Source organism: Rhinolophus ferrumequinum, chromosome 3 (assembly GCF_004115265.2).
Source record: "Rhinolophus ferrumequinum isolate MPI-CBG mRhiFer1 chromosome 3, mRhiFer1_v1.p, whole genome shotgun sequence".
Taxonomy (NCBI): domain Eukaryota; kingdom Metazoa; phylum Chordata; class Mammalia; order Chiroptera; family Rhinolophidae; genus Rhinolophus; species Rhinolophus ferrumequinum.
The window spans coordinates 32,080,643-32,107,531 of record NC_046286.1 but is presented as its reverse complement, the minus strand read 5'-3'; the positions used below and the strand labels follow the sequence as shown (position 1 = coordinate 32,107,531).

Below are 26,889 nucleotides of genomic sequence, written 5' to 3'. Positions count from 1 at the left end.
TGTTTATGTTAATACCTTATAGCTTGACCAGTTCTATGTTATTTCACAGAATTATAATGACACAAGAAAGAATTTCCCTTAGAGTGTGTAAGCATTCAGAAAAGGAATTCTATGTCATATCTAAGAAGCCTATCATTTTATCACAAACAGTTGCCAGTGCATACTAGGAAATACATATCTTTGAAATAAAGAACAATAAAATCTCTTGCATATACTAAGAAACACCCTTTGAAACCTATCCAGTAACATTGACAAGAGTAGAATAAGAAGAGCTGTCACTAGAAAGGAAACTCTATGAAATATTTGTGTGGACAAGAATGTTTCAATCATTATCAGTTACAGTAAACAGGTTCCATAACTGGATGGACAATTTTATCCTACCTTCAACAATTTAAAAAATAGAGGTCATTTGTAGTACTTTCACAACTTAATTTCATTTGAAAGCCCTGGCAGCATTTTAGACATGAGACATAATGAATTATGATTGTTCCATCTGGTTGCAGGGATAAATTTTAACAATACTCTTTTTCTGTGTTTTCTGAACTAAGAAATGATATCATTTTGCATCATATAGAGTCTGAAATAGCATGTTCTAGGCACTACTGATTCAGCCAATAAAACTAGAAATATTATATATTAAATAATAGAATATTTAGTCTGTAAATTTGGAATGCTGTGGGACATATACTTACCAGAAATTTTCCTAACAATGATTTTTGCCCCTCTCTGAGACATTCCACTGCATAAGTTGTACATATCCTCAGTTTCTTTGTACTTTGCTTATTGTTTTGCACAATGGATTGCATTTAGTAGGGAATGGATGAATGATTGCTAAGATTCTCCTTCTTTATACTTCTCTTGGTACTTCTGCTATAGTAAGGACATTAATTGCCATAGCTACAGAAATTCCAATTTAGAAACTGATATTATTCATCAAAAAATCCCACTTGATACCAAAATAATTCAAGTTATTTTTAATTCTTATGTGGTAGTATTATAAAGTGGATGCTATAGTTCTATGTGGAGGTGTTTGTCCTTCATTGGAGAAAGAAATATAACCTAATTCTTTAATTTAGCTTATTGGTGAGGATTAAGTACTTAGTTTTTCAGAAAAACAACATGAACTGAAGAGATTAAAGGATATAATCAATTTATATAATTATTAATAAGAATTAGAACTAATGAAGTTACTTAAAATGACATATCATTTCAAATAATGTAGTTTCATATTTGGTAATTATTCATGACTCCCCTTCATTTATTTGTCATAAGTAATTTCATATTTTGATCATTTCATATTTTTAATTTTTCTTGACTATGAAAAACTATGTAGATTTGCTTTATTTTGGCCCTAACCTAATAAATGAAATGGTTTGATTTCTGTTAGCTCAAGGCTCTGTTAACAAGTAAAAAAAACTGATAGGTCATGGTCTGTCAAATCCATTTGTATCATCTATCTTAACGATTTATGTGAAAGAATATGATTGATTCAGCTTTAATGACTTAGTCTGATCAAATAATAGTCTGTATTTTGGATTATTGGTCTTTTTAAAAATTTGTTTGTAGGAGTCTATCTATATATTAGGAAATATATTCCTTTGTTATGATATGAGTTGTAAATATTTTTACCCAGTTGGCCATTTGTATATATCTATATCTATATCTATATATTTTTTTGCCATACAGGGACTATTTGTTGGTGTGGTCAAATTTACTAATTTCATTTTTACTTTTTGGGCTTTTTTTATATTTATAAAGTTATCCTTTATTAATTATTTTTAAATTTCTGTATTTTCCATAGGACTTCTCCAGTTTTGTTCTTCCCTTTTTAAATTTCAATCCATCTTGTATTTTTATTGGTATAGGAGTGATGAAAGAATCTAACTCTTTGTCTTTCCAAATGTTACATAATGATCTACTTATTGAAATATGATGTATATTATTTTCAGTAGTTAGTTTTTTAACTACATAAATGAACTGATTTGAAAAGCATTAAAATTTTATTTAAAGCACTAATTAAGGCAAATAAACTGATTCTCATAGTTCACTTATTGCATGCATATTCAAATGTAGCATTTGAAATAGCAAGGAATTGCCCTAATTTTTATACCTGGCAATTTATCCTAAAGTATACAGCAAATAAATTACTATTACTGTTAAGAAACTGTTCTCAAAATGCAATAATTTGCCACTAATTTGGTTAACACAATGGCTATCATGACCATGTAAAATATACATTTTTTATCATCACTTTGTCTTTAGTTTCAACTTGCTCTTACTGGTGGCAGAACCAAGGAGATGGCCTTTACAGATCGAATAAGCCTTGTTAATTCTGCAGAACACTTGAAAAAATGCCAGGGTAGCTGATTAAACATTGAACAATTAATTCTTAATTGACAAAACAGGTGAGAAATCCCTATGAATTAATACTTAACTATACAATGCATTTGGTAATTTGTGCACTAATCAGTAGGTAAGGTAGTTGCATTGTCTATTTATTGGCTTTTCTTGGCTATTAAGTGAGAAAATGTATCCTAGCAGTTTTTATAGTGACAAAAAAGATTAATCCTTGAAACTATTAGAATTCTGAGACTTAGTTAAATACATCTGAAAGATACCTCCATTTTTTGGAGGAAATTATATTGCATGTCAATGGACAAATCAGTCTATCTACAACTATTTCTTTAAACACAACCTTTTAGAAAGGAGTCAAACATTTACCCTACATAATCACATATACTTGATAGATTGAATAACTTAAGGCTGTGTCAGTGTAACTCCGATTCAGTGCAAGTGGCATTAATGAGATTTAGTTGTGATGTGTCAAATAGACCCCCCAGGATGTTGTTCCCTTGTAACTTTTCAATCTTCTGGGTTGGCAACATGATGTGTTTTACAAATAACCAGAATGTGATGCTATGAAGGCCAGAACAAACCACTTAATTTTCAAGCTACCAATCAAACACTAGAAAGTTGGCAGAAAAGTAAATTACAATTAATGTTTTCTTAATATGTCAATGAAATGTTGCATTCAGAAAGTTATTTTCAAGTTTCTGAAAAAGAATAGTGTATCAAGTGAACAAATCAAGATAATTTGAGAGTTAATGTACTAATTTAAAGCTATAACAAGCAAACAATAGTGAGTAAAAGGACAATGTGAATAACATACAAAAAAGACTTTCCTATTTGCACATAACCAAAAGGTAGAAGCCTTACTATAACATTTCATCATCATTTCTACAAAGCCTTCAACAACCTCCATACACTCACAGTATTAAATTAGAAAAAGGATAGAGAATTGGCATTGAACAACATACAAAAAGACTGCCTGTCAGGAATTCCATTCATCACTTTATTTTACATAAGTTATTTTATTTAATTCTAACAACTCTAAGAAATGTAATTTTTTCCCTTTCACAGATGAGAAAACAAACTTCCTAAAGATAACACTGCAAATAAGTTGGGGCCCTGAGCTCTAAACTCAAGTATGTCTGACCCTATGACTCTATTCTACTTCTAATATATGCTACTTCCACTTCCAAAGAAATACTTGGAGCATAAGATTTATTTGAATATGCATCATCTTAGTCCAAGAATGAGGTTTCAAGTCAGTCTTACCAGATTTAAGACATAGGATCTGCCTTTACATTTTTGATACATGAAGATATTAAACATTCCAGGACATACTATATTAGGAAACTAAGAAATGGTTGTGAAACAGGATGTCATTCTATAAAAATGAAATAAAAAAAAATGAACAGCACAGACTGAAGGGAAGTAAGAATAGCAACGTCGCAGAAGGCATATGAAGATTAGAGTAGGTCAGAAGCTAAATGAAGTAGCAGTGCAGTTAGCAGTGATGTGGTAAATAAAAGAACAACCATTTGCTAGGATTTGTTTAAAAAGGGATACAATGCCTAAGAGCTGGTTGTTGGAGACAATTCTCCACCAATTTTTTGCATTTCTACTTGTCTTGTGAGCGAGCCACTAACTGCTCCATGTGCTGAACTATCTTTCCACCCTTCAGGTGGTTGCCTAGTCCAAAGGGGACCTAGATGACTCAAACTTAATTCTGGGTCAGCCACTTAGATGATCTCGTTGCCTTGACTGACATGGTCCTAGATTAAAAAGATAACGGCCACTTGGTTTAGTATTCTGCTCACTCAGCATTCTTATGGTAGCCACTGGGCTAAAGCTGGGGACAGTATGGCTCTCTACGCTTTATAAAATAAAATGTCTATGTCCTTGTTGATGAACTTGGATTGATGTCTCAAGTCAAGGGGAAAAGTCAATTCAGAAACTTAAGGAGAAAATCATCTGGCTTCCGAAAATAAACTTGGATAATTTATAGAATTTGTTCAGTTGGTTGGGTCTGGGATCCTAGGAAAATGGTTGGGATCAATATAATAGGTTGGCCTTGTCTACTTGCTTGGAGTCCTGTTACTAGTAGCCCTCATCAAATGCCACATGGGACAAACAGAACAGTTTTGATCCCAGCCTTGGTTGGTTACCGTTAACAAGACTGGTTGATGAAATAGCATACTACTCCTAGGAGAATTTGCCAGAAGCCAAGACAGTAATACAGAAATGACTGAATATTGTTGAGAGACAATGGGTCTTTCCAGGGTCTTTCATGTTCTTCCATATCTTGTGAGGGAGGTGCTAATTGCCTTTTTGTTCTGGACTATCTATTTTTAAGGTGTTTATATAGGAAAGCAAAGGGCAGATGTGCTTACTGTTCAGAATATTAAAGATAATGCCTCCCTTTGGGTCAAAGGGCCAGTTTCTTTGAATATGTGATAAAAGATTTGGAAACCCTAACCTTGGAGTTCCTTAGTTGTGACACAAACTTACTGCCCATGCCGCACCGACCTGGGTTACTCCTGAGGCCTGGTAACAGGGCGACAAATGCAGACATGAAGCTCCTGCTGCCATGACTAATACCACCTCTGTCTCTGGCTCAGGCCATACAACTGTGGCAGGTTACACTGGTGCCTTACGAGGAGGGTAAAATGTCATGCCTTTTACCTTTCATGACACTGATAAGTGAAACCTTTCTTTACAATGGGAATATATCTGATTTAACTAAACCGTTTTGTATATTTAATCTCTAACCTTTTAAAATAATGTGATGAAGCATAGAGGGTTTGAAGAAAAAATATCATTAAAGGATATCTATTAGATCATAGGTGGCTAAACAAATTAAAATTCCTTAGGAAATGTAAAAGAGAAAATAATAGAATTTTAGATGTGGAAACGACCTTTAAAACCTTCTGCTTGGACCCCTAAATATTAGTGGGTGACATGCCCAAGGTAAAATAAACAAATAAATAAAAATAAAAATAGTTGCATATTTCAGGGTAGGTTCTGGGTTTCTTGACCTTATAGCCAGTGTTTCTTTAACTATTTCTCAAAAGATGACTTAGTAATGGATTAAAATATATAAAACTTCTGTTCAGGTCTGCAGCATATTTAACAGAGAAGTTAGGATTCTTCAATTAAGGAGATAATCCCAATTGCTCACAAACATCATGACTCTCAGACAGATAAAAAAATAATAATCAGGGGTAGTAAGTGACATCAGGATTACTGCTGATAATTTTCAATGGGGAAGAAGGTGACAACCTGCCCTAAATTAATTAGCTTTGGTTGCTGAAAGAGGGAATCTCCTCTTCATTATGACGTTCAAGTCAGTGATCTTATGTGATCCTCTAGATATTTTCACTGTAGGATTTGGTAATATTTTACTTTAATAATATGTTCATCAGTGAAAAATGTTTCCTCTACCTATGAAAAAGAAATATTTATTGAGTGAGTACCTATACTGCACCAACTACTTTAAAAAAATTAAATTAATTTTTATTATATTTATTGGGTGACATTGGTTAGTAAAATTATATAGGTTTCAAGTGCACTTCTATACTACATCATCTATATGTTGCATTGTGCACCAACTACTTTTAATCTCTGGGGGTGCAGCTGTGCATAAAATAGACAAGATTACTGTCCCTGTGGAGGTTATACCAGAGATAAACTACAAAATACTTCAATTTAGTTTACATTTACTAGTTTACTTAAGAGGAAAGAACTCTACCCATAAAGATACTGCAATTATATGAAAGTTCTGGAACATTTCTTAGCAATGACTTCATAAAAACCTCTAGGTTCTTTTCTATTGATATCTTTACCACTGAATATTAATCATCATAACAGTAAGAATACTAGTTAAAACTTAAATAGTATTTACCAGGAGCCAGTCATTTTTCAAAAAATTTTACATATACTATTTGTTTGGTGCAAAAGTAATTGCAGTTTTTGCAATTATTTTTAACCTTTTAAACCACAATTACTTTTGCACCAACCTAATAATTAACTTAATCATCACCACAACACCATACAATAGGAAATGTTATTATCCCATTATATAGATGATGAAACTAGGGCACAGAATGGTCAAGGAACATGGCAAGTTTCAAACCCAAGCAGTTAGATAGAATCCAGGGTTTGTATAACTCCTAAGCTATACTGCATGAATTTTTGGTTAAAACCAGTGGGGCAGTTAACTGGAACAAATATAGTTCTAATCCTTTTAGAGAGCAATCATTTAAAAATTCTATTTTATAGATAGATCCCATTTTATATAAGGAGTCTACCAAAAAATTTAAAAAAATGTTTAGAGTGGAATTGAATTAAACTAAATTCTGTGTGGATTTATGACTTACATGTATTTTTATGCATATAATTTTTCAAAAGTCTTATCCATTTTATAATTTTCTAATGGCATTTGAAATACACTTTAATGTATTTTTCTAGATTGCTGAATATCTCAACATGAAATAAAATAGCTCTTTCATAAAAGTCCCAAAATGCCAATGTAGAGCATTTTTAGGAAAGACAATTTTACTGTTATGTTTTTAAATGTATAATTTAGAGTTACGATAAAAACAATCTGAAATATCTTTTGAAACAGAAGGAAACTATAAACAGAAGGGCAGAAGGAGCTATTCTCAAATCATTCATCTAATGAAAGATACATAAATCACCTCCCTGTCAAACGAGCTGATGGTAGGTTTTCCAAAACATAAATCTTCTCTGAGGCTAAACATAAATCTTTCTAGGGCCTTAAGCATCAACTCCACTATATTTCTGCACAGAGTCAATAAAAATAGCTTTATAGTATAGAAACGTCTTCCATTTTAATCAACAAATTCATTTATATAAGTCTTTTTTCCACAAATTGAAAAACAGGACTGATTTTCAAAAGAATTTCGAATGCCTTCCTTGTACTAGCCTACTAGTGCCCTAAAAAATCCCAATATGGATCTGCATCACCAGTTTCAGAAAGTTAACAATTAATTTAATACGAATTATGAAACTTTTTTAGACTAATAGCATCAATTCAAATTCAGGCAATTCATAGAAAGACCATATAAATAACTCAGATTTTAATATGCGAGAAATTTAAAATAATCTTAAACTGAATTACCTGTTGATTATTATGCTATAGTACATATATTTATATATGCATATAAATATATACAGTATGTATATGCTATAGAACACATATTTATTCTAGTTAGAACAGTAGGAGGAATGATGCTTTATGGGCATTTAACAAGAATTTAATATTTCATTCACGTAAAAAGAGATGGTTATAGTTCCTCAGGAACTTTAGTAAAAAAAAAGAATTATTCAGTTGAATCTGTGATTTATGTATTGAAAGTAACTATTTAAATTACAGCATTAGAATTCTAGTAAAAATGTGTTTTTCTGAAATAACTAAAAGTTTTTTTGTAGTGCTAAATAACTGCAGTCGCACAAACACTGTAGGCTATTTATATACTAATTGGAAATGCTCAGTTTAAAAATGATCAACTTTAACCAACTGGTTGCTTTTTCCTAAACCAAATAGGTTTCCAGAAGGCAACAACACTGAGTGCTCTTTATGTGTATCCCCAGGACCTAGCATAGTATCTGACACCTAGTTAGCAGTCAAACAACTGGGCAGGCAAAAAGGAGGGAGGAGGGTAGGGACCATATCATCTACTGAACTGATCATTTTTGTATGTTGTATGTGCTAATTTAGAAACACATGTATGTAAAGCCTTCCCTTATATGAATACTATACGATCTCTTGCACATTAGGGCCATCTGTTAATTTGTGTGTCATTTGATTTATAAATGACCAGGTGAGATTTTTCTCTCAGTCGCTTATGGTATTTAAGGCAGTTTTCATACAGTGAAATCTGTGCTCCCTCTCTGTGCCTAATTTTCACTTAAGCTGGATTTATCTGGGCCCCCAGGAACTGGCATTTAAAGTATCATTTAGTAAGCATGTCTAAGACACTTCTGCTGTTGACTGACTAAACCTTTGGCTTCTGTGTAAACATTTGCTGCCATCTGGATGAGTATTTAATAACTCCCCAAAGAGACAGGGCCAGAGCAACACAGCCATTTTCCTGGGAACTAAAATTAGTGGATATATTATGTGAAGCAGCACTCTTCTACCTTCGCCTGCATGTCTTGTTGGACATGACATGCAAAGGCCAAAGGAGAAAAGAGGGAAGGAGGCAGAGGCATTAGCCAACCGCCTCATTTCAATAATGCCTTACTTCTGAAGCTTCAGTTAGGGATTTTAGCAAAATTTTACTACAAAAACAGTAGTATATTTATTTGAGAAGCTGGTAACAGTAAGTAATCGTAAGGATATAAAGCATACACACAATATTAAGAAATTATATAGAAAGACAGGCTATATTTACATAAAATTAAGATTAACAACAAATGACAAAGAATCAAAGAATTTGTACTTACTACATATTGAAATATTTAAATGCATATTCAAATGCAAGAATTTATAACTATATTTAAATGTAAGGAAAAAGCTAATATATAATGCCATAATTCAAAAACTATGAGTAAACCATAAACTATTTACCTTTAATAGAGGATTTTTTATGTCAAAATCTTCATGATTTCAGGATAATCTTATATGAATTGTATTTTAATCAATCAAATTTGGTTGTCATAAGTTTTCCTAATCCAGTGTTGGTTTTAATTCATGTAAATACCGTAGTCACGTGCTGCCTGACGTCTCGGTCAGTGACAGACCACATACATAACAGTGGTCCCATAAAGTTATAATGGAGCTGACAAATGCCTACCACCTAGTGATGTCATAACCACTGCAATGCCTTATGCACAGGTTTGTGGTGATGCTGTGCAAACAAACCTACCACACTGCCTCTTGTATAAAAGTGTAGCACATACAATTATGTACAGTACATAATGCTTGATAATGATGACAAATGATTATGTTACTGGTTTATGTATTTACTATACTATAGTTTTATGGTTATTTTAGAGTGTACTCTTTCCTCTTTTTGTTTTTAAAGTTTGCTGTAAAACAGTATGCCTTGTTATGCAGGCAGTGGCCTCATACATCTTGTGCTTACTTTGTCTCCTGATTGCATCATTTTGTCTTGTGCTTGATTTGATCTTGTGTTGTTTTGTACAGTAACACGCTGTACAGCGTGTAGCCCAGGAGCAATAGGCTTATTGCCTATTAGTGCCATACAGTCTCCGTGTGTAGTAGGCTATGCCATCTAGGTTTGTGTAAGTGCCCTCTGCGATGTTTACACAATTGCCTAAAGACATTTCTCAGAACATATCCCTGTCAGCAACACATGACTGTAAACATCTGCTTTGTAAATTATAAATATCAATAGAAGAGCCATTTTAAATTTATCAGTAACTCACTTCTCCACCCCCCCACAGCTTTATTGAGATAAAATTGACATATAATATTGTGTAAGTGTAAGGTCTACAACCAGATGATTTTATACATGTGCATATAGTGAAACGATTGCCACAATAAGGTTAGTTAACACCTCCATCACCTCATATAAATACCTTGGTGTGTGTGTGTGTGTGTGTGGTGATGTCATTTAAGATCTAGTCTCCTAGCAGCTTTCAAATATGTAATAGAGTATTGTTAACTATAATCACCATGCTGTACATTAGATCCTGAGCTAATGTATCTTATAACTAGAAGTTTGTACCCTTTGACCACCATCTCCCCATTTCCCTTACCCTCCACCCCTGGTAACCATCATTCTACTATCTGTTTCTATGAATTTAGCTTTTATTGATTCTGCATATAGGTGAGAACATATAGTATTTGTCTTTCTGATTTATTTCACTTAACATAATGCCCTCAAGGTCCATCCATGCTGTCACAAATGGCAGGATTTCCTTCTTTTTGTGGTTGAATAATGTGTGTGTGTGTGTGTGTGTGTGTGTGTGTGTGTGTGTGTATCTCACATGTCCTTTGTCCACTCATTCATCGATGGACAATGAGGTTGTTTCTATGTCCTAGCCATTGTGAATAATGCTGGAATGAACATAGAAATGCAGATATCTCTTTGAGATACAGCATTTCCTTTGTATATATACCTAAAAGTGGGATTGTTGGGTCATAAGGTAGCTCTATTTTTAATTTTTTGAGTAACTTCCATACTGTTTTTCATAGAGTGGCTGCACCAATTTACATTCCACCAACAGTACACAAAGGTTCCCTTTCATCCACTTCCCCGCAAACATGTTTTGTCTTTTTGATAATAGCCATCCTAACAGGTATGAGGTGATACTTCATTGTGGTTTTTATTTGCATTTCCCTGATGATCAGTGAAGCTGAGCACCTTTTCATGTACCTCTTGTCCAATTGTATGTCTTTTTTTGGAAAAAATGTCTACGAAATTATTTGTTTATTTATTTATTTTTGTTTGTTTGTTTTGCTATTGAGTTATATGAGTTCCTTATATATTTTGGATATTAACCCCTTATCAGATACATGGTTTGCAAATATTTTCTCCCATTTCATAGGCTGCCTTTTCATTTGTTGCTCATTTCTTTTATTGTGCAGAAGCTTTTGAATTTGATGGTTTTGTTTTTTTTTTTTGCTTTTGTTGCTTGTGCTTATGATGCCATAGTCAAAAATTTCATTGGTAAGACCAATGTCAAGTATATTTTCCCTATGTTTTCCTCTAGCAGTTTCATAGTTTAAGCTCTTACATTTAAGTCTTTAATCCATGTCAAGTTAATTTTTTGAGTGGTGTAAAATAGGGATCCAAATCCTTCTTTAACATGTGATTATCCAGCTCTCCCAATGCCATTTATTGGAGAGACTGTATTATCTCCATTGAATATTTTTTGCTCCCTTGTCAAATATTATTTGAGTGTATATTCATATACATGCGTTTATTTCTGGGCTGCTGGTTCTGTTCCAGTTGGGTATGTGTAAATTTTTATGACAGTGCCATATTGTTTTGATTACTGCAGCTTTGCAACATAGTTTGAAATCAGGAAGTGTGATGCCTCCAGCTTTGTTCTTCTTTCTCAGGATTGCTTAGGATATTCAGTGTCTTTTGCTGTTTCATATACATTTTAGGATTGTTTTTCTGCAAAGCCTCTCTCTTTGCCCTTCAGTGCCTACAGGGGTAGAAATGGAGTGTATACATGAGACATGGGTAGCTTTGGGGGTGCTTATGGAGGGATCCCCAGTGGCTCCTGGGCAGCTTCCTGATGGAATCTGCAAAATGGTTGGTAGGGTAGGATTCATGCTTTTTGCTGTACCCTGGCTGCTATTTTCCCAGCTGCTCCCTGCAGCTGTTAACTGACATTATTGTGGTAATCACTTTGCAATCTATGCATATATAAATTCACTACATTGTACACTTTTAAGTTACACAATGTTATATGTCAATCATGTCTCAATAAAGCTGGAAAATACAATAAAATAAGAAGAGAATACTTCTTTAAGTAAAATGATATGCATCCCGCAAAAAAATGAAAAGCTTAGACTTTAGAGTCAAACAAGTATTTGAATATTAGCTCTGTCACTTATTATCTCTGGAACCTCAGACAAGTTATTTTGATTTTCTAGTCCTCAGTTCCCTCACCTGTTATGTGGTAATAATCATTTTATATCTCAGAAGGTTGTTTAAGGAATGTAACAGATAACATGCAGTAGGAACTCAATAAATGTTTGCCACTTATTATTGTTATTTATTATTACTTAGGATATAACAAGTTGTGTTGTTCTTAAAAATGTTATCAGTTTGACATATAAAAAAAGATAAGTAAAAAAAATGATCAATTGATTAGTTTAAATCAGTATTTAAAATCTCATATTTATTTCTTTAGAACAGGGGTGTCCAAACTTTTTTCAACGGTTTTCACCAAGGGCCACATGCGGTAAAATACACAAACAGCCGGGCCACTCACTCGAGGTGAAGTACGTATTGCCTCACCTGGTTTATTTAAGTAAACTAAATATATTTTTGGAATTTGCTCCGGGCCAATTAACAATGGATCGCGGGCCGCAGTTGGCCCGCGGGCCGCAGTTTGGACACCCCTGCTTTAGAACATTAAAATTGCATTTATTGTAAGCTATTTAATAGCTTACTATGTTTATACAATAGTTAATTTAGTACTAAATAGCAAATTTGTTATCCAAGAGGCTGAAAATGCATCAAAGTGATTTGATTAATTTTTTTTTTATTTGTAACCATCTGTGTGTGTTGAAAACATGCCTAACGAAAGATACATACATGGAAGTGAGTTTATGGTGTCAAGCACAGATTATTCTTTCTTGTTTTTAAAATTCAACCACATTCTCACCTTTTGATATGAAAGTTTTATTCTTCTTACCACATCTCCAGAGGACATTTTGTTAAAAAAGTATTTAGTGAAGATTCTTGGACACTGTTTTATAAACTGTTTTCCATATGTTCCACTTATATATTCACAAACTTATACTTAAGCTTATTCCTTAATCTTTCGTTGTCAGAATAATCTGAAAAGGCTATAAATTAAAGAAAGTAACTGGGAAAATTGGCATGTTTATTAATATTGTATCAAAAAGTGATTCAACGGGCTGGCCCGGTGGCTCAGGCAGTTGGGGCTCCATGCTCCTGACTCCGGGGGCTGCCGGTTCGATTCCCACATGGGCCAGTGGGCTCTCAACCACAAGGTTGCTGGTTCGACTCCTGCAAGGGATGGTGGGCTGTGCCCCCTGCAACTAGAAAACAGCAACTGGACCTAGAGCTGAGCTGCGCCCTCCACAACTGGGATTGAAAGGACAACAACTTGACTTGGAGAAAAGGCCTGGAAGTACACACTGTTCCCCAATAAAGTCCTGTTCCCCTTAAAAAAAAAAAAAGTGTGATTCAATTTTTTTCCAAGTCAAGTAGTCTGACAGAATATTTAAAGGTTAAAGGATGTAACTGATAGATAATGCCATAACTTTTACTCAAATCTTTACAGGATCTAGATTTCCCCTTCCTTCCTTCCTTTCTTTTTTCCTTCCTTCCTTCTTTCCTTCCTTCCTTCCTTCCTACTTTCCTTCCTTCCTTCCTTCCTTCCTTCCTTCCTTCCTTCCTTCCTTCCTTCCGTTTTTCCTCCCCTCCCCCTTCTTCCTCCTCCTCCTCCTCCTTCTTTTTAGCTTTTTTTCCCCTGAGGCAGTCATACTGGTGTTCTCTCCACATGATCCATGAACATGAATCTATAGAAGGATTCAAATGCTATCAAAGGGCTTCAATTGTGGAATTTTAAATGGGATCTCGTTACTTCACATAATAAGGGAGTTTATTAGTACACACTGCATTTGCAAATGACAGCACCGTTTCGGTTGGTTTCCTCAGTAAGCGTGTTCCTGTGTATTGGAGAGTAAGTAAGGTTTACTGGTCATTGGCAGTAAGAACACGTCAAGGCGGTGGGAAAGGAAAGATTAATAAAAGAGTAAGAGCTGTGGCAGTTGACTTTAATTAATAAAACCGTTTCTAGGACTCTGGCCTATGTTTTGGACCATTTCCTCACCATTGCCTTTCCTTATTCCTTTACACTTGGCTTCTCTCACTCCTTTATCTGTCTCCTCCACTGAGACCCAATTACAGACAATCGGTCATAAGAAAACAAATAAGTAACAACCAAAGTAACATTTATTTAAAATAGATGGTTAGTATTAGATTTTGTTTTTTACAATGATATGGTTCTATATGATTTTTAAAATTAAAAATAATAACCAAAGCATGGTCATCCACAGGGACATGAAAATAATGGTGATAAACACGATCCTTCACAAAAATGTTCTGCATCAAAAAGGACTGCCCTGCATCAGTAACCTCAATGTTTCCGTGAGCTCAATAACGATTTCTCTCAATTTCTTATTAAGCAAACTACAAGCAAAAGCAAAATAAATATAGTATGTATATTTTAGAGGGAAAATAGTATTCAATATTTTTGTCCTTATTTATTCGGGCAGCTCAGCTCTGTATGCTTAGATAGTCTCTGGAATTCTTTGTACTGGACTTACCAATGCTTGTGACGTGGCTCAAGGAAGGATTGTTGACGGGCTTGCTAGTGGGTGGTAAATGTGGAGATGGAAGTTCATCCTCTATAACCAAGTAATCAGGAACCAAACCACATGTACTAATAGAGCATCTGACGTTGCCTGGAAGCTTCAGAAAGTAATCAGGTTGGGTGTTTTTGATACAAATACTGATGTAATGAATAATTCTAAATTATTTGCTCAAGCTCTGAAAGGAAGCTATGGAGAAAAGTATTCAACGTGCTTTCTGGGCATTAGTTCTCAAACTTGGCTACACATTGGAATTGCTTGGGATACCTTTCAAATGACCAGAGATTCTGACTTTATCAGTATATGGTGCAGCCTGGGAAGTGGAGTTTTTAAAGTACCACAGTGATTCTAATGTGTAGTTCAGGTGAGGCACTGATCTCTGGAATGGGGCAGAGTCTGCAGGACAACTGGAGGCTGGGTGCTAAGCCCTTGTGTCAAAGTGTGGTCTGAGGACTAGCTGCATCTGCATCCTCTAGTTACAAATGGAGAATCTCAGGCTCTCACCTCAGACCGAAGAAGTCAAATACGCATTTGAACAATGTCCCTCTGCACATTAAATTTTGAGAAGCATTAAGGCTCCTGAGCCCACAGGAGTCCTTGGATGGCTACGTTAAAGCTATAATTAAAGCTAACTTCCTACCTAATCTCTTCCACTTAACCAAGCAGGCTTCAATCTTAATTTCATTGTCCTAGTATGCCTCCCTAAACGAAAGAGATATTTCTTTTATTATCATGCATTGAGTTGGATTTGAGATCAAAGCCAGACTTCTTCAAAAGTCTAAAGGAATTTTACAAGTAGAAAAAGAGCTTGTTCCATTATAGTTCCCATAAACAGTGGCTTTCAACTCCAGCTGCATATTCGGAATTACCTGGAGAGCCTTTTAAATACACTGGTTCCACATTATATCTCTTGAGCTTTAATTTGTGGGGGTGGAGGCACACATGGGTATATTTTAAAGCTCCCTAATGGAGTTTAGTGTGCAGCTAGAACCGCTATGGGTGAATTCTCAGGTAACTGACGCCTATATATCAGTGCCTCATTTAATTCAGATATAGTGGGGTCATTAATTTTTTGTCCTTGAAGACTGCTATCAATCACTTCATTAAAATGCATCAATCTGCATTATAAGCTCAATTAAATATTTAGTGCATGGAAAGTTGGTATTCATTTTACTTCTTCCCTGTTTCATAGTTAACTTTTGATTAGCTACATCAATAAAGTAATGATAAGTATGTAAACAGTCATACCCAAATAATATTAACATTTTACTTCATGAAATAGAACACTTCATTTCACAGTCTTTTTGCCTTGACATATCTTTATATAAGTATAAAAATTAGCTTGTACTTCCTTAGTGTCTGTCATCTGAAGAGTACAAAGAGATAGCTAGAGAGTGCTACTTGGAAGGAAGACCACAGCTCTCATCAAAAATCCACAAAACAGATATAATCTAATACAACTTTCTGGCTGCCGTGCCAAGTCTGCATATCAGGTGAAATAATATACATAGATTGCATTTTGTCTCCAAACACAAGTTGAAAACACCTAGGAAATAAGATAACTAAAGGAAGTGGTTGAGCATATAAACTTAATTGAAGACAAAGAAGCATGGGACCTAAGTAAAATGAGCAACCTGAATATACACTACTGCCAAACCATTTTGAAAGTAAACTCCACATACTACAAACAAATCGAAGAATATGCAGTTAAAACCTCCTCTCAAATAGTTTTTATTTCCATCTTGAAAACAGAAGCTTCAAGGACTGAATTCCAATACAAATGGAATTTGGGTATTCTTCAGTCAGTCATCTGTTTGGGTCCTTAGATTTTTTATTTATAAAGAAATATTTGTTGTTGAAGTAATTATTGCCAATATTACTTGCGTGAGAGATTGTTAAGGTTTATAATGTGAGAATGACATTTTCAAGTACAGTGATAAATACAAACGTTATCAAAGCCACACCACCTTTGAGACTCCTGTACTGCCCCGTTGAGAAGGGCTCCATCCAGATGCTGGAAGACTCCTTTAAACACAACATACCATAACCGCGATGGCTCTTTGAAAACTTATGATTTAAATTCTTAATTTATGTCATTAGGAAATATCAACATTAAATTCGAGTGACCTCAGGCTACAGATGATCTTATTTAAAAAACTCTTTTTCATTAGGCTTCGAGTCATTCTTAAACCAAATCTTTAAGTTAAATGAGAATCCTTAATGGCCTATGAAGAAAGGCTATCACTGTAAATTGTATCTAAATATAAAAACATTACATATTTATGACTAAATGCTTAATAAATGATGAACCATTTAAATGAGAATAATCCCATTATGTGCACATTATAAACTTTTCCCATAAATCTGTTACTGAAATATTGACATTTTATCATTTGCAACTCTTAGAAGCAAATCGCATAGAAGAAAAACAATGGTCTTAGGCAGATTTGAGGGAATGTAACAATCAGCTTAAATAGGTACCTGTGTTTACCTACTGGGTGATTATAGTTTCTTTTGTTCTGTTAACAGTTTTAGAATACGTAGACTTGTCTCTGCTTCCATTAACTTTAAAAGTCATGTCAAACATTTAAAGGGCAAAATTATGAACCATATGGAGGGTAGAGAAAATTGCTCAGGATAGGTACTGCTTTCAGACCTTTCTAGGTACTCCCTGTATAACCTCAGGTTAAGTACTTCACTATTGTGAGTAGATGCCCCATCTTTAACATTTGGAAGTTTGGCTAGATCTACTCTAAGGTCACTTTCAATTCTCAAAATACCCTATGGCTTAAATTCTGGTTTAGTTATGATGTAGTGTAAGTAATAAATAGAATAACGTATTTCAATTTTGAATTTTGATTTCAAGAATACTTACAGCTAAGGCTGGTGGTCCCGGAGGTCCTGTATCTCCCTACGATAGATTAAAGAAAAGTTGCAATTACCAATAGTCTCCTTTTGAAACATGTTATTTATAAATTTTCTGAATGGATAGAAGCAATGTCTAGATAAATCTTGAAGGAAGAACAATAGAATTTTATCTTGATAAAAGTCTCTGTACATACCATGTGCTTTTAGCTCTCATGATATAATTATTGCCTTGTGCACCCCCATGCTTTTTGCAGAACTTGTTTTGCAAAGCTAAAATAATCTAATTTATATTCTTTTGTCTACTAATCTAAAATTAGAAAGAGTATCTCTTCAAATATGGTTACTTGCCAATGGAGCAGCTGTGAAGTGTCACAGTGACAGATAATTTTTCTGGAAAAGTTAGTATGAGGATCAGCAGAAAGAATAAATGGATGTCCCCACTTCGTGCCTCCCAGCTGCAAGAAGTGGTCGCATTTCCTCCTCTAAAGCTCTGCTGAATCGGCATTGCACTTGCCATCATTGCACTTGCCATCAATTTTGCCTACATTTATGTAGTTTTCAATACTAAAATTGCTTTGCTGACCTATGTGGATACAAATTACCAGGCAGATATATTGACCAAGTATACAAAATGTTTAAAAAATGATCCATTTAAAAGTTCACTGTTTCCCAATTTATAAATATTTCACCTGTATGCCTGTGTATCAGTACCCCTATTTAATTCATATGAACTCTTAGCCATTAAGACCAAGCCTCACTGCTACAGTATTTATTTAGGTGGACGCTTCTGGAGACCACACACTATGTGGCACAAGGCACTGGGATATAGTATGCTCATGCTGACCGTATCTCTATAACTTTCTCTTTCTCATCTAATATAGTCACCTCAAAAGTTAAGATTTAGCATTGTGTACTCATTATTTTTGAGACAACTGAATTAAAATAACCAATAATTGTGAAAGAACATTGATGTAGCTTAAACCACTCACTGAGGACTGATTTGCAAGACCAGCTTTAATACAGAGGTAAATATTGAAGACAGAAAAGGGTTTCTAAATGTGCTGAGGATGGAGAACAAAAACAATGCTAAACACCCACACATACAATTCTCATCCAATTGGGATCATCCGATAACCTTACGCCAAAGGCCTCTTGCTTTTACGATTTCTTAATTCTCTTTTCAAGGTGAATTGCCAATATGCCATTATAAAATGGTATACGAGCAATGGTGGCAGGAAATGGAGCCTTCAGACTAAGAATGAATACAAAGTTGGGCTCCTTTCCCCCAAAGGCCACCTGCCTCACCATTACAGTAGCAGCATAGTGCTACTGGCAAGGTTCCCTGATCCAGGACACGGTTGTTAATTTGGTGATGGAATACCTAACGCTGTTAAGCAAGGGAGAGAACAGGGAAATCTTATAAACCCAAATTCATGTCGACTAGCATTTGTGTATTTGGTCCCTTCAAACTAATTCAATGAACCCAAAAGACTTTTCTTGTTCAGATACTTTGAACATAACAGCCTTTGATTAATTTTAACAAAATTAACTTTTGGCAGGTAGACAGTCTCCATGAAAAGTCACTGCATAGTTTCCCAGGGTTTTCTTAAGAAAAGATTGGCACATTTCTGGGTGCACATGATACCTTTTCTCCTTTTAGGCCAGGTGGACCACGAGGACCCAAGTCACCTTTCAAACCCTGCACAAAAAAATACAACCAATGTGATTTCTGCACACAGTTCACAGAAAGCTTCAATTTCTAACAAGTCATTCGTCACAAAATAAATCATAATTTACTGAACTCCCAAATCCCATTCTTCAGTGTGTCATATAGAGAGAAACAGAGACAACTGGCACTAAAATGACAAGCAACATCTGTTCTGTGGTGGGTACAGATACATTCAATCAGTGTGAGTCCTCAATACTGCATATTTGTGCAACTTTGCTTCCTGCTAAAATTACATTAATTCACCATCTGGGAGAACATCATTTAGATTTATATGAGCTTTGAAGTATCCACTTTGGATTAAATTTGTGGATGTTGTAAATACCTCTGATTTAGCACTGATTTGGCTTTTATAAAGCTTGCCCCCCCAAATTCAAGATTTAAATCAAAAACATTTTTATGTCTTTATCAAGAAATCTAAATGTGGGGGGAAATGAAATGAAAGATGTATTCTTTTCCTATCACTCACAAAGCTGGAACTAAAATATAATCTCTTTTCTGTTTTAAAGTATGTTTTAGTTCTCTAATTCCTATCTCTCTCTCTCTCTCTTTTTTTTAACCTGGACTTATAAAGATATCAAATGAAAGCATATAAGACATAGCATATCAGATAAATATATTCACAAATCTTCTAAACTCCTGGGTGTTTTAGTGGGTATTTAGTTGATCTGACTCAGAAATGACAGATTTCAGAATAGCACAATAGTTTTCAGTGGAGGAGATCAGTTTTACAGCTGAATGTATTCATAGTGTAAATAGAAAGTTAGATAGACACATCCTGACTGTGTGGTAAAAAGGAAAAAAATATCTTTCCTTGTCCTTAATTTAACACATGGAACAAGAGAAGAACAATAATGGAAAAAATAAGTATTCTGAAGCCACACAATGCCCAGTAAATCTGGGTGTCTTACTGTTGTTGTTCCTAGCTGAAGGATCCAGCTTTCACTGCTCTGACATTTCATAGTGAATAAACAATGACAAATGTCATCATCCATATCTACTCAATACAGATGCCACCGATGGATTTAAAGGAGTAAAACAAAACCGGGTACTTAAAATCTTGTTGCAGGGAGTATGTGAAAAGTGCAGTCTTACACTTTAAGAAAAAATTTAATGGAAGAAAACAGCTTCTCATTGGTGAATAAAACCTTTGTAATTGCGTAAGTATTTCTGTGGATGAAATTTATAGTTATGTGTCTTCCATCAGTACCTTGGAGTATTTGTAGAAAAAGGATAAGTGAAAAATTAAATCATATTTGAGATGTGATATTCTCTTATTATTTAAAATATCTGTTCCTTCCCAAATCAAGCAACACATACTCTATTTATACAGGTCTCTGAAGTAAAACTTGGCACCAACATATTCTGAACACTTGGGAAGAGAAAAATGCCAGTTCTATGAATAGCTTTTATTCTTAATTCACTCATTCATTTATCCATTTATTCAATAAACATTTATTGTATACCTGTGTGCAGTTACTCTTCTAGTTTTTAGACTTGCACTGGTCAATACAGTAGCCATGAGCCACATGTAGCTTTTGAGTTCTTGAAATATGACTCGTCTGAATTGAGATATGCTGTGACTGTAAAATACTATTGGGTTTTTTGGTAATCCAAAAAAATGCAAAATACTCATTCATAATTTTTCTGTTGATTATATATTGAAATGATAACATTTTGCATATGGGATTAAATAAAATATATTATTAAAATTAGTTTCACCATTTCTTTTTACTTTTCTAATGTGGCTGCTACTAGAAATGTAATACACTTACATTTCTCTTGAGTTTGTAATATTATCAAATAACATATACATAAGTATATGCTAAATATTACATAACATGAAGGTCTGACAATTAAGTTCGTGAACTTGTTGCAACGATATTGCTAACCTTTTTTGCTATCAGAGGGACTATTCATTATGCATTTGCACCAACTGGACAAACAGCTAACCAAGTTTACTATTTGGAAATGCTGAAAAGGCTGTGTGAAAAAGTTAGACGAACTGAACTTTTTGCCAACAATTCATGGCTCTTGTATTACGACAATGCATCAGCTCACATGGCACAGTATGTGAGGGAGTGTTTAGCCAGTAAACAAATAACTGTATTGGTACACCCTCCCTACTCACTTGATCTGGCCCCAGTAACTTCTTTCTTTGCCCGAAGATAAAGGAAATATTGAAAGGAAGACATTTTGATGACATTCAGGACATCAAGGGTAATAGGACAAAAACCCTTATGGCCATTCTAGAAAAAGAGTTCCCAAATTGCTTTGAAGGGTGGTCTGGGTGCTGGTGTCAGTGCATAGCTTTCCAAGGGGAGCACTTGGAAGGTGACCATAGTGATATTCAGCAATGAGGTATGTAGCACTTTTTCTAGGATTAGTTTTTGAACTTAATTGTCAGACCTCGTATAACAGTGTGTTATGTTACTATTAGATAGTATTATCCAAGTATACAAAAACAACACAAAGGTGACAAAGACTGTTCTTGACCAAACTTTAGGCAGGCTCCTCTGAGCCCTTTTCTTGACTAGGCCTCAATCTTGGTCCTAGTCCTATCTTATGTGGCCTATCTAGCCCTGTTTTAGCAAGAATCTTGCTAAGTCATTTTAGAGAGAATCCCCTTCCTTTGATATCTGGTCAAGTTCCTCACCCTCCACCTTTGATATCTTTGGCCTGCCTTTAGCAAGAATTCTGTTAGGTCAGTGTAGTAAAAATCCCCCTACCCTTGATTTTTGCTCTTAGTAATTTTCCATTCACTGAGCCATCACTCCATTTGTTGGCTATAAATCCCCACTTGTCCTGGCTGTATTCAGGGTTGAGCTCAATCTCTCTTCTTCCCTATTGCAATACTCTTATGCAATAGTCTTGAATAAAAAGTCTTCCTACCATTATAATAAGTTTCAGAATAATTTTTTCCTTAACAAACCCAAAATTCCTGCCTTTATGGAACTCATGTTATAAGAGAAGGGTGACTAACAATAAACAGATCAACAGGCTGAATATGATAAGTGTGAAGGAGGAAAGAGCTGCTATTTCAGTTGGGGGTCAGAAACAGCCTCTGTGGTAACATTTGTTGTTTCAAAAGATCCAGCCAGGCTATGATTTCGGGGTGCTGAGGATAGAGGGAACACCTAACACTAAAGCCTCAATGATGAAAGGAGTGTCATGAGCAAGCAGGTAAGGATCAAGAGATAAGTCAAGGTTAGCCAGAGGTCATGGCACACAGAGAATTGCAGGCCATGGTAAGAAAAATAGGTTATGTTCTAAGAACAATGGGAAGCTACTTATTGTTTAAGACTGGAAATGACATGATGTGACTCTGTTTCAAAAAAAAACACCACCAAGAGGGCAGTATGGCTGAGATAGGATGGTGACAGTGGAGATGGAGAGAAGTGGTCAGATTTGGTGCATCCTGGAAAGCAGGACTTGCAGACACCCTGGAAGTGGGGACAGAGGCATAGAGGGTGTTTTGCACTTGGCTTACGTAACTGGCGAGGAGGCTCTGCCATTTACTGAGCTGAGAAATTTATAAAATGAAGTTTACTCCCATCTTGCTCGTATAACACTATACAGAAAAAACACAAACCTGAAGAAAGAAATGACTGAGAAAGACACCAATTATCTATTTATTCAACAAATAGTATTACACATCTACAAACATGTCAGACTCAACCTATGAACCTATGGATATGCAAACACTTTTTTTCAATGGAAGAGAACATTAAACACAATATTCAGGGAGGTACTTAATAAATGCTGATTTTATTTATCAAGTCTAAGTTGAAGGGATAATTAATAGTTCATTCTGTTCAGTTTTGTACTCAATTTGATGGATATGTAACAACTGTTTTACCTCACGTACGATACAATGCAATTGAGAAGTACTGCATTCGTCAAGCTTCTACTTTTATAGCCATTGGGTGGGCCCATGTAACTCATGTCTCCCTGTGACAGAGTACAATGTTTTTTAAGGCCATAGCATTATAGTAGGCTCCCAGAAACCGATCTGTAAAATGCTTTTCTCAAGTGCAATTTTTTCCCTCGTGTCACACTGGTGCTATCAATGGTTATTGAGTGCTGGGTAGGAAAAAACAGCACTCACCATAAAACATAAAGACTCAAGTGGAACAGACTCTGAATTCAATATTGAATAAGATAGGCATCTGTTATCAAGGGTCTCAATAAAACTTGTGTATATAAAGATTTCAAAAGCACAATAGTTGATTCTGTATGTTATATGGAAACAAAACTCATTTAAAGGCAAAAGGAAAGCTAAAGGACAGAATTACAACTAGAATTATAAAAGGAGGTAGACTATGAAATTAATTTTTATCAGAAGACCTACTACTCATGGTATGTAGCATCTTTAAAAATCAGAAGAAGGTACAAAACAACGTTATTTGTTAACATATTTAACCCACCAATCAGTTCTTTACCTATTCTACTGACTGCATCTTATTCCCGAGGAATGGCACCAGCTGTTGCCAAATGATATCTCAGCTTTGTGATTTTAATATTCTTGTATTCAGTATTACAGATTGCATTGGTATAAGGAGATTCACATGATTGTTTTAGGAACATCAGATGCTATAATTCTGATAAGGGATGTTTGAAAGACAATAATAAAGCTTCTGAGGAAGAGACTAAACTCAATGACTGAAATCTACTTTTCCAACGTTATATAACACCACAAAAACAAACAAATGAAAAGATATTTCTATTAGAGACAAATGTGTTTTATTTAACCCAGTTTCTAAACATAGCAAATATTTATATAGCTCTTACCATATGTGAGACACTGTCCTACATACTTTACATATGGTAACTCTGTAATCATCAGAAAAAAAGCACCTATGAGTTAAGTGCTATTAATATTAAGATCCCCTTGTGCAAATGAAGAAACTGAGTCACGGAGAGAATAAGTAATGAATCAGGTAATATAATAGCTAGACAATGGCAGAGCTGGGATTTGAGCCTGTGTCTTCTGGCTTCAAAGGTCACACAAACAACTTTATAAGACTCCCACTCAAGTCTGTCCTCAGATGCCATTGTTGAATGTATCTCATAGTAGGTCACAATCAGAATCATTTAATTATAAACTAGAATGTCTGTGAAGCTGAGGTCTTGTATTTTGAAGGATAAATTCTAGCAATCCAAATTTTTGACAACTTCAATGTATGGTTGGCATGCATTATTTAGACTAGATATTTGTTATGCGTCATTTACACTATATGTATTTAGTCCAATATCTTTAGTCTAATATTCCAATATACAAAGTTTATGCACACACACACACACACAGAGAGTCAAGGATACATTTAGAAAGATATCAGAACATTTTTTTGTCCTAATGACTAAGATCTGCTACTGGCATTTAGTTGGTGATGCTCAAGGATGTTAAACATTCTGCTCTTGTAAGAGCCCCACATGGGAAAGAAATGTTTTGACCAAAATGCTAACAGTGCCCCATAGAGAAAGACACAGCTACTGCGTACTCCCCTTTAAATAAGGTTGACACTTTCTGAAGTGAACTTGCCCATTTTGTGAGAAAGCTGGCACAGAAGAAATTATTAAAGGATACATTTACATCAAGATATATGTAATATGCAAGAATAAAGATTTTAAAGAGGCTTTTGAATTCATTTAGTAGGAATATTAAATGCTTCCAATTTTCTCTGACTTGGAAAGTATATAGAGTGAACTGGCCCATTGAGTTGATTCACTAAGCATTCCAAAAGGCTATTTCTGAAGTTATAATCCCATCATGGCTTGACTTTAATTCAAATTGAAATAGCTATTATCATACCCCTCATTCCCTAAGAACGAGTACCAGCAATTATTGAAAGTCCGAGCGAACTGTCATAAATGCTGAATGATTTTAGTGTGTAGAGTCAGTTTATTTTTGCATTAAAAAATTGGCAATGACAAATGTGGTATGAGTTAGTGGGAAAATAAGAGACTTTTCAATTAAGCATGTAGGATTAAAGGCTGATCTTACCATTTTCTAAAAGAAAGCTGCTTAATTTCCCAAGCTGTTATTGCTTGCCTCTGAAATAGGCTAGCTAGCCCATAAGGATTGAATTTCAAATTCCTCATGAGAACAGTTGATGGACTCTAGCTTAATATTCACACCACCACTACCAACGATGTAGTAACAGAGCACTTGGTTCCTTACTCCTGGTGATCATGAAGGGGAAAGAGAACTTTCACTACTTTCCTTATTTCTCCTTAGTCATGGCAAATTTAAGGAAAGGAAAATAATACCATCTCTATATATTAACAAGTGACCAAATGAGAAGAGTTAGTTGCTGTGCTCTGTCATGCTTTATGATGTACCTAATGAGCCACATTAATCAATGACGATGCTAAAGAAATGTCACCCTGTGAGTGGGGACATGTGAAGGACTCTTCCAAGATCTTTCTCAAAGAGGAAAGGTCGTACTGCCCACTAGGCTGTGGATTTTTCCCACAAGTTGGTCTGTTCAGATTTGGGACTTATACAATGGCTGCCAGAGCATTTGGTCATGTAACAGGCACTCAAATATATGTCTGTGTCAATTGATTAATTCTAAAATGCCATGTCACCTTACTTTCAGACACCACAAGAAAAATTTCCAAACCCCTAAGGTAATGTGAATATAGTTTAGTTTTCAAACCCTCAAGCCTCTTTCCAATTTTATCCAAGTATTTGGAAAAATCTCTTCTCTGTTTCAATTCTAACATTATCTTAATGAACTTCTAAAAATATTTGTTTTGTTCCTCACAGCCACATGTATGTAGCTTGGTTATATTTTGCAGCACTGTAGTTAATTTCTTTTAACACTCTTGCACTTTTTGCAAGATAACAACCTTCCCATAATGAATGGTCAAAACCTTGGGCGACTCTTAAATTTTCAGTGCAGTCAAGTGGCAAATTATATATATTTTTACCTCTGCACTACCACTACCTATGTCCTCCCTTCCATCTCTTTTATCCTAGTTTAGGCTCGAATTACTTATATTTTAGTCTACTATAATAATCTCTCAGTTTTTAAAATGAAACGTTAGCAGATAATTATTGAGGACTTAATCACTCCAAACACTTACTAAGTACTAGGGATTCCAAGAAATGGTCTTAGCTTTCACGAAGAGTATGAAAAAGAAACAAAACACACAGGCAACGGCCCCAGATCTCTCAAGGTTATAGGACACAATGTAAAACAAATCTTCATTTAACACAGCTTAGACCACACCTCCCCTCCATTCAGGGGAGGGAAGACAAACAGGATTTTCCATACTCCGACTGCAGCTGTATTCCTGTTTTATTTTCCCCACAGTGCCTTACGTGTGTAGCAGGAATTCCAGAAACCTGAATGGATGCTTTAAATTTCACCATGCTTTTCATAGTTGTAACCTTAATAATCTATTTGTAGAAAATTATAGTGATGGGGACTTTAGACTCTATTCATAGTCCATCACTTTAGACTCTGAGAAGTGATTTTTCTCAGTTAGTGACAGACCTGGGACACACACACACACTTTCCACTCCAGGGCTCTCACCACTATTGGAGGCACCAGGGGCATGGAGGTGAATCAGAGGTTCTATTTAAATGTAGGGCCCAACGGCTGTGACATTCCATGTCTTGAGGTACAGTAAGGATGTAGAGAAAATGCAGAGACTCCTCTAGTTAGGAGCCATTGGTGCTAGTTCCCATTCTCTGGTGTTTTAAAAATGACTTTAAAGGGGAGAAGAACAAGAATGAGGATCATATTAAAGATATGAATGGGACACCTTAGGATGTAAACAAAAGTAAAGCTGTGGGTACGGTGAGGGTCAGGCCTCACGTCAGTGTTAACTACGGGGGTTAACTCATTGGGTATTTCTCCTTCA

The 26,889-nt window shown here is 35.1% G+C and overlaps 1 protein-coding gene across 1 annotated transcript in view; it reads right to left on the bottom strand.

The window, feature by feature from the left end:
- COL19A1 (collagen type XIX alpha 1 chain) overlaps positions 1-26,889 on the bottom strand; it is a 304,480-nt gene that overhangs the window by 140,673 nt on the left and 136,918 nt on the right. The window contains exons 13-14 of the mRNA XM_033102674.1: positions 18,933-18,986; positions 17,295-17,330 (exon numbers count right to left, since the gene is read on the bottom strand). Coding sequence (XP_032958565.1) covers positions 17,295-17,330; positions 18,933-18,986 — 90 coding nt within the window. The remainder of the gene's footprint in view (positions 1-17,294; positions 17,331-18,932; positions 18,987-26,889) is intronic.